Raw genomic sequence first — 18225 nt, 5'->3', positions numbered from 1 at the left:
ATGTTTCTACTAACTGATGTCCCACCAGACAAAGTTACATCACCTGAAGGCGTCTGACTGAACCGTTATTTCCGATTTCCGATTTTACATAAACATTAAACAAATAAATGTTTAAGACGGGCCGGATATCAATGTAAATTGTGTGTAATATGTGTAGCAGGATATTCTGGAGACAGAAAGATGTGACTGAGAGTCTCAACTGGTTGACAAGGCGACGTCGAGCTTGGAGGTTTTCGACTGAGGACTTGGTAGTCCTGACTTTATTCACAAAGAGAAAGCATTTTGAATAAAGTTTCTTTTCTCGTGCTCTCACAATATATTTTATAATGAAAAAGGAGCAGTAATTGTTTTGTGTTGATCAAGAAGTGAATCTAAAAAATTATGAGAAGTGTGATTTTGGTCGATATATTACAAATTCTTTATAAACTTTTTAACATGTTAATAAAAGCACATACAAAATGACAACCTGCATCAAGAGTATTATTCAAAAAATGATAATATAGATTTCCAAATGATAATGGTGTCTAAACATCTGCACAGAATAAAGATTCACTGTACGTCTCACTATTACCTCTTGTGAGATGAATTTAAAAGCCAATTAAAATTCATGTTAACTTATGTCTAGATGTAGCATTGGGTGTTTAAAGAGGATTGATGAATGGATGTGGCTGCAGCCAGCAGGAGTCTGTTTGGATATGAGAGCAGCTCTCAGCTCTAAAAGGACATGATGTGTTCAAAGGGAGGCTCCAGGACCAGATGATGATGCACGGATGAGAGTGAAAGTATTTATGACCAGAGCACCAACAGTGAGTCAGCATCACAGATAAACTGCCTGAAAAAGACCAAATGGAGACCAAATATGTTCCACTCGGTAGGTAAACTTACAACTTTTACACTATTTTAGTGTTTAAATAATTATGATTATTATAATTATAGAAATGTCAGTTCCAGATTAAATTTGCTAATACATTTCATCATCCACCTGTTTAACTGAGCTTTGATCAGTTGTATTTCTAGAAGAGGGTTTGTCCATATTTTAAGTCTCTTGTTCTTTGTTCTATAAATACATTTTACTTTATTATTAGTGAATGTAAAATATGTTCAGTTTACACATCCAGGATCGATACAGGAGATCATTCCTGACCACTGCAATCACTGTTCAATAGTTCAGCTCTGACCTGATCCATAACACATCAATAATTTTAAATAATGTTGTTTATTTTCCTTTAATATTTGTTCATAACGTGAATTTACAAAAAAAAAAAAAATTTTTTTTTTTACCACCTCTATTATTTATTCTGTCATTTTTAATGCTTTGCCCTGTACGTGTATATGTTGCTGTTTAATAAAGTATCTATCTATCTATCTATCTATCTATCTATCTATCTATCTATCTATCTATCTATCTATCTATCTATCTATCTATCTATCTATCTATCTATCTATCTATCTATCTATCTATCTATCTATCTATCTATCTATCTATCTATCTATCTATCTATCTATCTATCTATCTATCTATCTATCTATCTATCTATAAAATTTCCAGCATGTTTCAGTAGTTTTCTAACAAAGTATAATTGTAAATGAAGATCCAGTATTGGAGATAAATTCACGTCATGACTTCAGTGTTATCCGTCGCAGCCACAACTCATCTGCTGCTCCACAGCTCCTCTTGGAGAATTTCTATTTGAGATAAAAGTGCTGAAAGGGACTTCACTCAGCCGGGAGACAGTTATCGTAGTTGAAATACATCAGTATCTAGAGGGTAGTTTTATGGTTCTGACATGAGAATAGAAAACAGATATTTCAGAAAATGCTGGAATTGATGTCCACTTGGAAAAACTACTGTTTTTATGGAACCTTCACAGGATCAGTGATATTGTTTTATTTTATCCTTCAACAGATCGAGAGGAACACATCAGGATTGCCCTTGTTGGGAAAACTGGAGTTGGGAAGAGTGCAACAGGAAACACCATCTTACAAAGAAAAGCTTTTAAATCCACGCTGTGTCCTTCTTCTGTAACATCAGAGTGTCAGAAGGAAACAGGAGAGTTTGATCGTCAAACACTGGCTGTGGTTGATACTCCAGGTCTGTTTGATACCAAGAAAAATGAAGAGGAGGTGAAGAGAGAGATCGCTAGATGCATCTCGTTTGTTTCTCCTGGTCCTCATGTGTTCCTGGTGGTGCTGCAGCTCAGCAGATTCACAAAAGAAGAACAAGAAACAGTGAAAATCATCCAGAAGTTGTTGGGAAAGAAGTCAGCAGATTACACCATGGCCCTGTTCACCGGCGGAGATGACCTGGAGGAAGAGGGAGTCACTATTGAAGAATTCATTGGTAAACAGAAAAATCTTCGTGACTTCGTCGGTCAGTGTCGTGGAGGATATCACGCCTTTAACAACAGAAACAAGGATCCCTCTCAGGTCAGAGAGCTGCTGATGAAGATCAACTCGATGGTTCAGAGAAATGGAGGAAGATACTTCACCAATGAGATGTTTGAAGAGGCCAAGAAAGCCATAAGAGAAGAGATGGAACGACTTCAAAAGGGAAATCCTGATTTGGATGATGAAGAAGCAAGAAGACGGGCGGAGGAAAACAACCCGTTTGCTGCAGTGCTTTCCAGCGCTGCTGGTGGAAATGTGTTTGGTCCACTGGAAGCTGCAGTGAGAGCTTTAGTGGAAGCTATAACTGCGTTAATAATCGGGAAGAAATGTGTTATACAGTGATTATCAATATTAATGGGATCTGCCTTTTCACTTAACATATTATCCTCACTAACAGGCTGTTTTCTGTTCATTGTAGAGACGCAGGGCTTCTAAATTTAACTAATCGCTATTGATTATTCGTTAAGTGATTAACAACCAACTTTCAATGGAGCTGCTTGATGATTTAGTCTTAAAATTATGAGCTTAAAAGGTAGAACAATGAAATTTTGGCTTTATTTCCATGTACTTTATACATGTGTTCCATGTACTTTATGCGTTTATATTTTACAATAACAATAAACAAATCACAGGACAATCTGCATCCAGACAGTTATTCAGGGTGTTCATGTTTCTACTAACCGATGTCCCACCAGGAAAAGTTACGTCACCTGAAGGCGTCTGACTGAACCGTTATTTCAGATTTCAGATTTTACATAAACATTAAACAAATAAATGTTTAAGACGGGCCGGATATCAATATAAAGTGTGTGTAATATGTGTAACAGGATATTCTGGAGCCAGAAGGATGTGACTGAGAGTCTCAACTGATTTAAGAGGCGACATCGAGCTTGGACATTTTCGACTGAGGAATTGGTAGTCCTGACTTTATTCACAAAGAGGAAACATTTTGAATAAAGTTTATTTTGTTGTGCTGTCACAATATATTTTATAATGAAGATGGAGCAGCAATTGTTTTGTGTTGATCAAGTAGTGAGTCAAAAAAATTATGAGAAGTGAGATTTAGGTCGATATATTACAAGTTCTTTATATACATTTTAATATGTTAATAAAAGCTAGCACAAAATGACAATCTGAATAAAGAACATTATTCAAAACATTATAATATAGACACACATTTTGTATCACAACAGTTTAAATTCAGCAGCTTTTTTACATTAAACACATTTTACAGACACAACACTCAGTCTGTTGGCTGTAATATCATATGTGTCTCCCCTTTTATGTTTTTAACTAACAACAAACTCCGGTGCACTTTTATAACTGATGATTATCGCAATTTTTTTTACCATGTTCGCAGAAAAGAATCATTACATCATTTTTTTCCAGCTCTGACACACGTTGTCCTTAATGAGTTGGATGTCTTCATTGTGGTTCCTCAGAGAAACCTTTATTCAGAAAGTTATGAAGCACAAATTGATGGAGCAGTATGAGTCCTGCTGGCTACCTGCTAGTTGTTGCAGCCCTCCGCTGCACATCCAGTTTTTTTTTTTTAGTTTAAAGGAAGGACCAGAAGGAGACTTAAATACAGAGCTGATGTGAGTTAAATTATTCAACGCCAGGAAATCTGCAGTAACTCGACTTCACAGATCAACCGCCTGTAAAAGACCAGAAAAATCCTCTAAAAGACGAAATGGCCTCCAGTAAGTACATTTAAAATTTTCAAACACACTTTATATAATTTATCTCAGCTTTATTTAAACTATTATACTCATAAACAAACCTTTTCATGGGCGTGACAAGACCATTTCCGTTATAACGGAAATGCTCTTGAGGAGTTTATCTAGTGTGCAGTCAACAGTGGTGGAAAGTTACTTTTACCAAAGTACTGTACTTATTTACAATTTTGAGGTATTTTTACTTTATTAGAGAACGAAAGTAAAACTATTGCACTATTGTACTGCGTTTGATCCTTTGAGTGATTCATCACAAAGAGGAAACATGTTGAATAAAGTTTATGTTGGAATGAAGATGGAGCAGCAAGTTGTTTTTGTGTTGATCAAGTAGTGAGTCTAAAAAAATTACGAGAAGTGAGATTTAGGTCGATATATTACAAGTTCTTTATATACGTTTTAATATGTTAATAAAAGCTAGCACAAAATGACAATCTGAATAAAGAACATTATTCAAAGAATTATAATATAGACACACATTTTGTATCACAACAGTTTAAATTCAACAGCTTTTATTCTGTAAATGTATTTTACAGAAGTTCGCAAAAAATAATTATTACATCAAGTTTTGCCAACTCTGACACACGATGTTCAAAATGAGCCTTCATTGTGGCTCCGCAGAGAAACTTTTATTTATAAAGCAGTTTGAAGTTCATGAACAGAAATTCATGCAGCAGTATGAGTCCTGCTGGCTAAATGCCAGTTGTTGCATTCCTCCACTGCACACTGTTATTTTAAGTTGAAGGGAGGGACCAGAAGGAGACTGAAGTACACAGCTGACGTGAATGTGAAACTATTCAGTAACGGAACAACAGCAGAGACTCGACTTCACAGAGCAACGGCCTGATAAAGACCAAACAAACCTGGAAAAAGACAAAATGGCTTCCAGTAAGTACATTTAAATCTTTCAAACACACTTTCTATACTGATTTCAGTTTGACTTCAACTCTTAAACTGATAAACAAACTTTTTCATGACAAGACCACTTCTGTTATAACGGAAATGCTCTTGGGGAGTTTCCTTTTATGGTAAAAATAAAGATCCGCTGCAGGAACCATTTTAAATCTCATCTAGTGTGCAGTCAACAGTGGTGGAAAGTTACTTTTACTAAACTACTGTACTTATTTACATTTTTGAGGTACTTTTACTTTATTAGAGAACAAAAGTAAAACTGTTGCACTATTGTACTGCATCTGATCCTTTGAGTGATTCATCACAAAGAGGAAACATGTTGAATAAAGTTTATGTTGTAATGAAGATGGAGCAGCACATTGTTTTTGTGTTGATCAAGTAGTGAGTCTAAAAAAATGCAGAGAAGTGAGATTTAGGTCGATATATTACAAGTTCTTTATATACGTTTTAACATGTTAATAAAAGCTCACACAAAATGACAATATGCATGTAGAACATTATTCAAAACATTATAATATAGACACACATTTTGTATCACAACAGTTTAAATTCAACAGCATTTTTTCTTTAAACACATTTTACAGACACAACACTCGGTCTGTGGGCTGTAATATCATGTGTCTCCCCTTTTATGTTTTTAACTAACAACAAGCTCCGGTGCACTTTTATAACCGATGATTACCGGAAATTGTTTTTCCATGTTCGCAGAAAAGAATCATTACATCACTTTTTTTCCAGCTCTGACACACGTTGTCCTTAATGAGTTGGATGTCTTCATTGTGGTTCCTCAGAGAAACCTTTATTCAGAAAGTTATGAAGCACAAATTGATGGAGCAGTATGAGTCCTGCTGGCTACCTGCCAGTTGTTGCAGCCCTCCGCTGCACATCCAGTTTTTTTTTTTTTAGTTTAAAGGAAGGACCAGAAGGAGACTTAAATACAGAGCTGATGTGAGTTAAATTATTCAACGCCAGGAAATCTGCAGTAACTCGACTTCACAGATCAAGTGCCTGTAAAAGACCAGAAACATCCTCTATAAGACGAAATGGCCTCCAGTAAGTACATTTCAAACATTCAAACACACTTTTTATAATTTATCTAAGCTTGATTTAAACTATTATACTCATAAACAAACTTTTTCATGGGCGTAACAAGACCACTTCTGTTATAACGGAAATGATCTTGAGGAGTTTACTGTTATGGTAAAATTAAAGATCCGCTGCAGGAACCATCTTAAATCTCATCTAGTGTGCAGTCAACAGTGGTGGAAAGTAACTTTTACCAATGTACTGTACTTATTTACATTTTTGAGGTACTTTTACTTTATTAGAGAACGGAAGTAAAACTATTGCACTATTGTACTGGATCTAATCCTTTCAGTGATTACTCACAAAGAGGACATGGCTGCAGCCAGCAGGAGTCTGTTTGGATATGAGAGCAGCTCTCAGCTCTGAAAGGACATGACGTGTTCAAAGGGAGTCCTGAAAAAGACCAAATGGACACCAAATATGTTCCACTCTTCAGGCACACTTACAACTTTTACACTAATTTAGAGTTTAAATAATTGTGAGAATTATAATTCTAGAAATTTCAGTTTCAGATTAACGTTGGTTAATAAATTTCATCATCCATCTGTTTAACTGATCTTTGATCAGTTGTAATTTTAGAAGAGGGTTTGTCCATATTTTAAGCCTCTTGTTCTTTGTTCCATAAATACATTTTATTTTATTATTAGTGAATGTAAAATATGTTCAGTTTACACATCCAGGATCGATACAGGAGATCATTCCTGACCACTGCAATCAGACTGTTCAATAGTTCAGCTCTGACCTGATCCATCACACATCAATAATGTTAAATAATGTTGTTTATTTTCATTTAATATTTGTTCATAATGTGAATTTAAAAAAAATATATTTTTTTTACCACCTCTATTATTTATTCTGTAATTTTTATTGCTTTGCCCTGTACGTGTATATGTTGCTGTTTAATAAAGTATCTATCTATCTATCTATCTATCTATCTATCTATCTATCTATCTATCTATCTATCTATCTATCTATCTATCTATCTATCTATCTATCTATCTATCTATCTATCTATCTATCTATCTATCTATCTATCTATCTATCTATCTATCTATCTATCTATCTATCTATCTATCTATCTATCTATCTATCTATCTATCTATCTATCTATAAAATTTCCAGCATGTTTCAGTAGTTTTCTAACAAAGTATAATTGTAAATGAAGACCCAGTATTTGAGATAAATTCCCGTCATGACTTCAGTGTTATCCGTCGCAGCCACAACTCATCTGCTGCTCCACAGCTCCTCTTGGATAATTTCTATTTGAGATAAAAGTGCTGAAAGGGACTTCACTCAGCCGGGAGACTGTTATCGTAGTTGAAATACATCATTATCTTGAGGGTAGTTTCATGGTTCTGACATGAGAATAGAAAAAAGATATTTCAGAAAATACTGGAATTGATGTCCACTTGGAAAAACTACTGTTTTTATGGAACCTTCACAGGATCAGTGATATTTTTTATTTTATCCTTCAACAGATCGAGAGGAACACATCAGGATTGCCCTTGTTGGGAAAACTGGAGTTGGGAAGAGTGCAACAGGAAACACCATCTTACAAAGAAAAGCTTTTATATCCACGCTGCGTCCTTCTTCTGTGACATCAGAGTGTAAGAAGGAAACAGGAGAGTTTGGTGCTCAAAGTCTGGCAGTGGTTGATACTCCAGGTCTGTTTGATACCAAGAAAAATCAAGAGGAGGTGAAGAGAGAGATCGCTAGATGCATCTCGTTTGTGTCTCCTGGTCCTCATGTGTTCCTGGTGGTGCTGCAGCTCAGCAGATTCACAAAAGAAGAACAAGAAACAGTGAAAATCATCCAGAAGTTGTTTGGAAAGAAGTCAGCAGATTACACCATAGCCCTGTTCACCGGCGGAGACAACCTGGAGGCAGATGGAGGCACTATTGAGCAATTCATTCTTCAAAACCAAGATCTCAGTCGCTTCGTCGGTCAGTGTCGTGGAGGACATCACGTCTTTAACAACAGAAACAAGGATCCCTCTCAGGTCACAGAGCTGCTGATGAAGATCAACTCGATGGTTCAGAGAAATGGAGGAAAGCACTACACCAATAAGATGTTTGTAGAGGCTGAGAAAGCCATAAGAGAAGAAAAGAAACGACTTCTAAAAGAAAATCCAGATATGGATGACAAAGAAGCAAGAAGAAAGGCGGAAGAAGAGAACCAGTTTACCGTGGCTCTTCGATCCACAGCTATAGTACTTAGCGTAGCTGGTGCTGGAGCTGGTGCTGGAGCTCTCTATGGAGCTGAAGTTGGAAGTGTGGGGGGTCCAGCGGGAGCTGCAGTGGGAGCTGCAGTGGGAACTGTAGTGGGATGTATAGCAGCGTTAGTGAACGAGAAAGTATGTGTTATACAGTGATAATCCATATTAATGGCATCTGCCATTTCATTTAACATATTATCCTCACTAACAGGCTGTTTTCTGTTCATTGTAGAGATGCAGGGCTTCTAAATTTAACTAATCGATATTGATTATTCATTATGTGATTAATAACCAACTTTCAATGTAGCTGCTTGATGATTTAGTCTTAAAATTATGAGCTTAAAAGGCATAACAGTGAAACTTTGGCTTTTTTTCCATGTACTTTATACATGGATTCTATGTACTTTATACATGTCTTCCATGTACTTTATAGATGTCTTCCATGTACTTTATACATGTATTCCATGTATTTTAGACATGTGTTCCATGTACTTTATACTTATATTCCATGTACTTTATACACGTATTCCATGTACTTTATACATGTGTTCCATGTACTTTATGCGTTCATATGTTGTAATAACAATAAACAAATAACAGGACAATCTGCATCCAGACAGTTATTCAGGGTGTCCATGTTTCTACGAACCGATGTCCAACCAGGAAAAGTTACGTCACCTGAAGGCGTCTGACTGAACCGTTATTTCAGTTTTCAGATTTTACAAAAACATGAAACCAGTAAATGTTGAAGACGGGCCGGACATAGACGTCATATCTAAAAGGACATGACGTGTTCAAAGGGAGGCTCCAGGACCAGATGATGATGAACAGATGAGAGTGAAAGTATTTATGACCAGAGTGCCAATAGTGAGTCAACATCACAGATAAACTGCCTGAAAAAGACGAAATGGAAACCAAATATGGTCCACTCTTTCGGCACACTTACAACTTTTACACTATTTTAGAGTTTAAATAATTATGATAATTATAATTCTACAAATTTCAGTTTCAGATTAATTTTGGTGCTAAAATTCATCATCCATCTGTTTAACTGAGCTTTAATCAGTTGTATTCTTCTAAGAGGGTTTGTCCATATTTTAAGCCTCTTGTTCTTTGTTCCATAAATACATTTTACTTTATTATTAGTGAATGTAAAATATGTTCAGTTTACACATCCAGGATCGAAACAGGAGATCATTCCTGACCACTGCAATCACTGTTCAATAGTTCAGCTCTGACCTGACCCATCACGCATCAATAATGTTAAATAATATTGTTTATTTTAATTTAATATTTGTTCACAATGTGAATTTTAAAAAAAGTTATATTTTTTTAACACCTCTTATTTATTCTGTCATTTTTATTGCTTTGCCCAGTACGTGTATATGTTGCTGTTTAATAAAGTATCTATCTATCTATCTATCTATCTATCTATCTATCTATCTATCTATCTATCTATCTATCTATCTATCTATCTATCTATCTATCTATCTATCTATCTATCTATCTATCTATCTATCTATCTATCTATCTATCTATCTATCTATCTATCTATCTATCTATCTATCTATCTATTTATCTATCTATCTATCTATCTATCTATCTATCTATCTATCTATCTATCTATCTGTATATATGTATATATGTATATATGTATATATAATTTCCAGCATGTTTCAGTAGTTTTCTAACAAAGTATAATTGTAAATGAAGCCCCAGCATTGGAGATAAAATCCCGTCAGGGTTTTTTATGTAGAGGGTAGTTTTATGGGTCTGACATGAGAATAGAAAACAGATATTTCAGAAAATACTGGAATTGATGTCCACTTGGAAAAACTACTGTTTTTATGGAACCTTCACAGGATCAGTAATATTTTGTATTTTATCCTTCAACAGATCGAGAGGAACACATCAGGATTGCCCTTGTTGGGAAAACTGGAGTTGGGAAGAGTGCAACAGGAAATACCATCTTGCAAAGAAAAGCTTTTATATCCACGATGTGTCCTTCTTCTGTGACATCAGAGTGTCAGAAGGAAACAGGAGAGTTTGATGGTCAAACACTGGCTGTGGTTGATACTCCAGGTCTGTTTGATACCAAGAAAAATCAAGAGGAGGTGAAGAGAGAGATCGCTAGATGCATCTCGTTGGTTTCTCCTGGTCCTCATGTGTTCCTGGTGGTGATCCAGTTCGGCCGATTCACAAAAGAAGAACAAGAAACAGTGAAAATGATTCAGAAGTGTTTTGGAGAGAATTCAGCAGATTACACCATGGCCCTTTTCACCCGCGGAGACGACCTGGAGGAAGAGGGAGTCACCATTGAAGAATTCATTGATGAAATGAAAGATCTCCGTGACTTCGTCGGTCAGTGTCGTGGAGGATATCACGTCTTTAACAACAGAAACAAGGATCCCTCTCAGGTCAGCGAGCTGATGAAGAAGATCAACTCGATGGTTCAGAGAAATGAAGGAAGATACTTCACCAATGAGATGTTTGAAGAGGCCAAGAAAGCCATAAGAGAAGAGATGGAACGACTTCAAAAAGAAAATCCAGATTTGGATGATGAAGAAGCAAGAAGACGGGCGGAGGAAAACAACCCGTTTGCTGCAGTGCTTTCCAGCGCTGCTGGTGGAAATGTGTTTGGTCCACTGGAAGCTGCAGTGAGAGCTTTAGTGGGAGCTATAACTGCGTTAGTAATCGAGAAGAAATGTGTTATACAGTGATTATCAATATTAATGTAATCTGCCTTTTCACTTAACATATTATCCTCACTAACAGGCTGTTTTCTGTTCATTGTAGAAACGCAGGGCTTCTAAATTTAACTAATCGCGATTGATTATTCGTTATGTGATTAATAACCAACTTTCAATGTAGCTGCTTGATGATTTAGTCTTAAAATTGTGAGCTTAAAATGTAGAATAGTGAAATTTTGGCTTTTTTTTCCATGTACTTTATACATGTATTCCATGTACTTTATACAAGTTTACCATGTACTTTAAGCATTCATATGTTGTAATAACAATAAACAAATCACAGGACAATCTGCATCCAGACAGTTATTCAGGGTGTTCATGTTTCTACAAACCGATGTCCCACCAGATAAAGTTACATCACCTGCGTCTGACTGAACCGTTATTTCAGATTTCAGATTTTACATAAACATTAAACAAATAAATGTTTAAGACGGGCCGGATATCAATGTAAAGTGTGTGTAATATGTGTAACAGGATATTCTGGAGCCAGAAAGATGTGATTGAGAGTCTCAACTGGTTGACAAGGCGACGTCGAGCTTGGAGGTTTTCGACTGAGGACTTGGTAGTCCTGACTTTATTCACAAAGAGGAAACATTTTGAATAAAGCTTCTTTTCTTGTGCTCTCACAATATATTTTATAATGAAGAAGGAGCAGTAATTGTTTTGTGTTGATCAAGAAGTGAATCTAAAAAATTATGAGAAGTGAGATTTTGGTCGATATATTACAAATTCTTTATATACGTTTTAACATGTTAATAAAAGCACATACAAAATGACAACCTGCATCAAGAGTATTATTCAAAAAATGATAATATAGATTTCCAAATGATAATGGAGTCTAAACATCTGCACAGAATAAAGATTCACTGTACGTCTCACTATTACCTCTTGTGAGATGAATTTAAAAGCCAATTAAAATTCATGTTAAATTATGTCTAGATGTAGCATTGGGTGTTTAAAGAGGATTGATGAATGGATGTGGCTGCAGCCAGCAGGAGTCTGTTTGGATATGAGAGCAGCTCTCAGCTCTAAAAGGACATGACGTGTTCAAAGGGAGGCTCCAGGACCAGATGATGATGCACGGATGAGAGTGAAAGTATTTATGACCAGAGCACCAATAGTGAGTCAGCATCACAGATAAACTGCCTGAAAAAGACCAAATGGAGACCAAATATGTTCCACTCGGTAGGTAAACTTACAACTTTTACACTATTTTAGTGTTTAAATAATTATGATTATTATAATTATAGAAATGTCAGTTCCAGATTAATTTTGCGAATACATTTCATCATCCACCTGTTTAACTGACCTTTGATCAGTTGTATTTCTATAAGAGGGTTTGTCCATATTTTAAGTCTCTTGTTCTTTGTTCCGTAAATACATTTTACTTTATTATTAGTGAATGTAAAATATGTTCAGTTTACACATCCAGGATCGATACAGGAGATCATTCCTGACCACTGCAATCAGACTGTTCAATAGTTCAGCTCTGACCTGATCCATCACACATCAATAATGTTAAATAATGTTGTTTATTTTAATTTAATATTTGTTGATAATGTGAATTTAAAAAAATATATAATTTTTTACCACCTCTATTATTTATTCTGTCATTTTTAATGCTTTGCCCTGTACGTGTATATGTTGCTGTTTAATAAAGTATCTATCTATCTATCTATCTATCTATCTATCTATCTATCTATCTATCTATCTATCTATCTATCTATCTATCTATCTATCTATCTATCTATCTATCTATCTATCTATCTATCTATCTATCTATCTATCTATCTATCTATCTATCTATCTATCTATCTATCTATCTATCTATCTATCTATCTATCTATCTATCTATCTATCTATCTATCTATCTATCTATCTATCTATCTATCTATCTATCTATCTATCTATCTATCTATCTACCTATCTGTCTATCTGTCTATCTGTTTATCTATCTATCTATCTATAAAATTACCAGCATGTTTCAGTAGTTTTCTAACAAAGTATAATTGTTAATGAAGACCCAGTATTGGACATAAATTCCCGTCATGACTTCAGTGTTATCCGTCGCAGCCACAACTCATCTGCTGCTCCACAGCTCCTCTTGGAGAATTTCTATTTGAGATAAAAGTGCTGAAAGGGACTTCACTCAGCCGGGAGACAGTTATCGTAGTTGAAATACATCATTATCATGAGGGTAGTTTCATGGTTCTGACATGATAATAGAAAACAGATATTTCAGAAAATACTGGAATTGATGTCCACTTGGAAAAACTACCGGTTTTATGGAACCTTCACAGGATCAGTAATATTGTTTTATTTTATCCTTCAACAGATCGAGAGGAACACATCAGGATTGCCCTTGTTGGGAAAACTGGAGTTGGGAAGAGTGCAACAGGAAACACCATCTTAGGAAGAAAAGCTTTTATATCCACGATGTGTCCTTCTTCTGTGACATCAGAGCGTCAGAAGGAAACAGAAGAGTTTGATGGTCAAACACTGGCTGTGGTTGATACTCCAGGTCTGTTTGATACCAAGAAAAATCAAGAGGAGGTGAAGAGAGAGATCGCTAGATGCATCTCGTTTGTTTCTCCTGGTCCTCATGTGTTCCTGGTGGTGATCCAATTCGGCCGATTCACAAAAGAAGAACAAGAAACAGTGAAAATGATTCAGAAGTGTTTTGGAGAGAATTCAGCAGATTACACCATGGCCCTGTTCACCCGCGGAGACGACCTGGAGGAAGAGGGAGTCACTATTGAAGAATTCATTGATGAAATGAAAGATCTCCGTGACTTCGTCGGTCAGTGTCGTGGAGGATATCACGTCTTTAACAACAGAAACAAGGATCCCTCTCAGGTCACAGAGCTGCTGATGAAGATCAACTCGATGGTTCAGAGAAATGGAGGAAGATACTTCACCAATAAGATGTTTCAACAGGTCGAGGAAAACATAACATTAGAAACGGTACAACTTCAACAGCTAAATCCATATATGTCTGATGCGGAAGAAAGAAGAAAGGCGGAAGAAGAGAACCCGTTTACCGTGGCTCTTCGATCCACAGCTATAGTACTTAGCGTAGCTGGTGCTGGAGCTCTCCTTGGAGCTGAAGTTGGAAGTGTGGGGGGTCCAGCGGGAGCTGCAGTGGGAGCTGCAGTGGGAGCTGTAGTGGGATGTATAACAGCGTTAGTGAACGAGAAAGTATGTGTTATACAGTGATAATCCATATTAATGGCATCTGCCATTTCATTTAACATATTATCCTCACTAACAGGCTGTTTTCTGTTCATTGTAGAGATGCAGGGCTTCTAAATTTAACTAATCGCTATTGATTATTCGTTATGTGATTAATAACCAACTTTCAATGTAGCTGCTTGATGATTTAGTCTTAAAATTGTGAGCTTAAAAGGCATAACAGTGAAACTTTGGCTTTTTTTCCATTTACTTTATACATGGATCCTATGTACTTTATACATGTGTTCCATGTACTTTATACGTGTCTTCCATGTACTTTATACATGTCTTCCATGTACTTTATACTTGTATTCCATGTATTTTAGACATGTGTTCCATGTACTTTATACTTATATTCCATGTACTTTATACACGTATTCCATGTACTTTATACATGTGTTCCATGTACTTTATGCGTTCATATGTTGTAATAACAATAAACAAATAACAGGACAATATGCATCCAGACAGTTATTCAGGGTGTTCATGTTTCTACGAACCGATGTCCAAACAGGAAAAGTTACGTCACCTGAAGGCGTCTGACTGAACCGTTATTTCATTTTTCATATTTTACAAAAACATTAAACAAGTAAATGTTGAAGACGTGCCGGATATAGACGTCATATCTAAAAGGACATGACGTGTTCAAAGGGAGGCTCCAGGACCAGATGATGATGAACGGATGAGAGTGAAAGTATTTATGACCAGAGTGCCAATAGTGAGTCAACATCACAGATAAACTGCCTGAAAAAGACCAAATGGAAACCAAATATGTTCCACTCTTTCGGCACACTTACAACTTTTACACTATTTTAGAGTTTAAATAATTATGATAATTATAATTCTACAAATTTCAGTTTCAGATTAATTTTGGTGCTAAAATTCATCATCCATCTGTTTAACTGAGCTTTAATCAGTTGTATTTTTCTAAGAGGGTTTGTCCATATTTTAAGTCTCTTTTTCTTTGTTCCATAAATACATTTTAATTTATTATTAGTGAATGTAAAATATGTTCAGTTTACACATCCAGGATCGAAACAGGAGATCATTCCTGACCACTGCAATCACTGTTCAATAGTTCAGCTCTGACCTGACCCATCACGCATCAATAATGTTAAATAATGTTCTTTATTTTAATTTAATATTTGTTCACAATGTGCATTTTAAAAAAAATTATATTTTTTTAACACCTCTTATTTATTCTGTCATTTTTATTGCTTTGCCCAGTATGTGTATATGTTGCTGTTTAATAAAGTATCTATCTATCTATCTATCTATCTATCTATCTATCTATCTATCTATCTATCTATCTATCTATCTATCTATCTATCTATCTATCTATCTATCTATCTATCTATCTATCTATCTATCTATCTATCTATCTATCTATCTATCTATATATATATATATATATATATAAAATTTCCAGCATGTTTCAGTAGTTTTCTAACAAAGTATAATTGTAAATGAAGCCCCAGCATTGGAGATAAAATCCCGTCAGGGTTTTTTAGGTAGAGGGTAGTTTTATGGGTCTGACATGAGAATAGAAAACAGATATTTCAGAAAATACTGGAATTGATGTCCACTTGGAAAAACTACTGTTTTTATGGAACCTTCACAGGATCAGTAATATTTTGTATTTTATCCTTCAACAGATCGAGAGGAACACATCAGGATTGCCCTTGTTGGGAAAACTGGAGTTGGGAAGAGTGCAACAGGAAACACCATCTTGCAAAGAAAAGCTTTTATATCCACGATGTGTCCTTCTTCTGTGACATCAGAGTGTCAGAAGGAAACAGGAGAGTTTGATGGTCAAACACTGGCTGTGGTTGATACTCCAGGTCTGTTTGATACCAAGAAAAATCAAGAGGAGGTGAAGAGAGAGATCGCTAGATGCATCTCGTTGGTTTCTCCTGGTCCTCATGTGTTCCTGGTGGTGATCCAGTTCGGCCGATTCACAAAAGAAGAACAAGAAACAGTGAAAATGATTCAGAAGTGTTTTGGAGAGAATTCAGCAGATTACACCATGGCCCTTTTCACCCGCGGAGACGACCTGGAGGAAGAGGGAGTCACTATTGAAGAATTCATTGACGAAATGAAAGAACTCCGTGACTTCGTCGGTCAGTGTCGTGGAGGATATCACGTCTTTAACAACAGAAACAAGGATCCCTCTCAGGTCAGCGAGCTGATGAAGAAGATCAACTCGATGGTTCAGAGAAATGAAGGAAGATACTTCACCAATGAGATGTTTGAAGAGGCCAAGAAAGCCATAAGCGAAGAGATGGAACGACTTCAAAAAGAAAATCCAGATTTGGATGATGAAGAAGCAAGAAGACGGGCGGAGGAAAACAACCCGTTTGCTGCAGTGCTTTCCAGCGCTGCTGGTGGAAATGTGTTTGGTCCACTGGAAGCTGCAGTGAGAGCTTTAGTGGAAGCTATAACTGCATTAAGAATCGAGAAGAAATGTGTTATACAGTGATTATCAATATTAATGGGATCTGCCTTTTCACTTAACATATTATCCTCACTAACAGGCTGTTTTCTGTTCATTGTAGAAACGCAGGGCTTCTAAATTTAACTAATAGCTATTGATTATTCGTTATGTGAGTAATAACCAACTTTCAACGTAGCTGCTTGATGATTTAGTCTTAAAATTGTGAGCTTAAAATGTAGAATAGTGAAATTTTGGCTTTATTTCCATGTACTTTATACATGTGTTCCATGTACTTTATGCGTTTATATTTTACAATAACAATAAACAAATCACAGGACAATCTGCATCCAGACAGTTATTCAGGGTGTTCATGTTTCTACTAACCGATGTCCCACCAGGAAAAGTTACGTCACCTGCGTCTGACTGAACCGTTATTTCAGATTTCAGATTTTACATAAACATTAAACAAATAAATGTTTAAGACGGGCCGGATATCAATATAAAGTGTGTGTAATATGTGTAACAGGATATTCTGGAGCCAGAAGGATGTGACTGAGAGTCTCAACTGATTTAAGAGGCGACATCGAGCTTGGAGGTTTTCGACTGAGGACTTGGTAGTCCTGACTTTATTCACAAAGAGGAAGCATTTTGAATAAAGTTTCTTTTGTTGTGCTGTCACAATATATTTTATAATGAAGATGGAGCAGCAATTGTTTTGTGTTGATCAAGTAGTGAGTCAAAAAAATTATGAGAAGTGAGATTTAGGTCGATATATTACAAGTTCTTTATATACATTTTAATATGTTAATAAAAGCTAGCACAAAATGACAATCTGAATAAAGAACATTATTCAAAACATTATAATATAGACACACATTTTGTATCACAACAGTTTAAATTCAGCAGCTTTTTTACATTAAACACATTTTACAGACACAACACTCAGTCTGTTGGCTGTAATATCATATGTGTCTCCCCTTTTATGTTTTTAACTAAAAACAAACTCCGGTGCACTTTTATAACTGATGATTATTGCAATTTTTTTTACCATGTTCGCAGAAAAGAATCATTACATCACTTTTTTTCCAGCTCTGACACACGTTGTCCTAAATGAGTTGGATGTCGTCATTGTGGTTCCTCAGAGAAACCTTTATTCAGAAAGTTATGAAGCACAAATTGATGGAGCAGTATGAGTCCTGCTGGCTACCTGCTAGTTGTTGCAGCCCTCCGCTGCACATCCAGTTTTTTTTTTTTTTAGTTTAAAGGAAGGACCAGAAGGAGACTTAAACACAGAGCTGATGTGAAAGTTAAATTATTCAACGCCAGGAAATCTGCAACAACTCGACTTCACAGATCAACCGCCTGTAAAAGACCAGAAATACCCTGTAAAAGACGAAATGGCCTCCAGTAAGTACATTTAAAATTTTCAAACACACTTTATATAATTTATCTCAGCTTTATTTAAACTATTATACT

The 18225-nt window shown here is 35.9% G+C and overlaps 2 protein-coding genes across 2 annotated transcripts; both read left to right on the top strand.

Moving 5' to 3' along the window:
• The first annotated feature begins 826 nt into the window (after window positions 1–826).
• On the top strand, window positions 827–17089 carry LOC138213595 (GTPase IMAP family member 8-like). The gene is made up of 4 exons (XM_069174820.1): window positions 827–871; window positions 10231–10856; window positions 13434–14048; window positions 15979–17089. Exons 1-4 carry the CDS (start codon window positions 847–849, stop codon window positions 16792–16794), a joined length of 2082 nt encoding a protein of 693 aa, XP_069030921.1. The 5' UTR covers window positions 827–846; the 3' UTR covers window positions 16795–17089.
• Window positions 4921–8972, top strand: LOC138213589 (GTPase IMAP family member 7-like). The gene is made up of 2 exons (XM_069174813.1): window positions 4921–5009; window positions 7598–8972. Exons 1-2 carry the CDS (start codon window positions 5000–5002, stop codon window positions 8488–8490), a joined length of 903 nt encoding a protein of 300 aa, XP_069030914.1. The 5' UTR covers window positions 4921–4999; the 3' UTR covers window positions 8491–8972.
• Window positions 17090–18225: the final 1136 nt, after the last annotated feature.

Source organism: Embiotoca jacksoni, unplaced genomic scaffold (assembly GCF_022577435.1).
Source record: "Embiotoca jacksoni isolate LCO1_2020_lvr unplaced genomic scaffold, fEmbJac1.0.p SCAF_62, whole genome shotgun sequence".
NCBI lineage: Eukaryota > Metazoa > Chordata > Actinopteri > Embiotocidae > Embiotoca > Embiotoca jacksoni.
The sequence above is the reverse complement of the archived record's forward strand: the minus strand, read 5'-3'. Positions and strand labels throughout refer to the sequence as shown.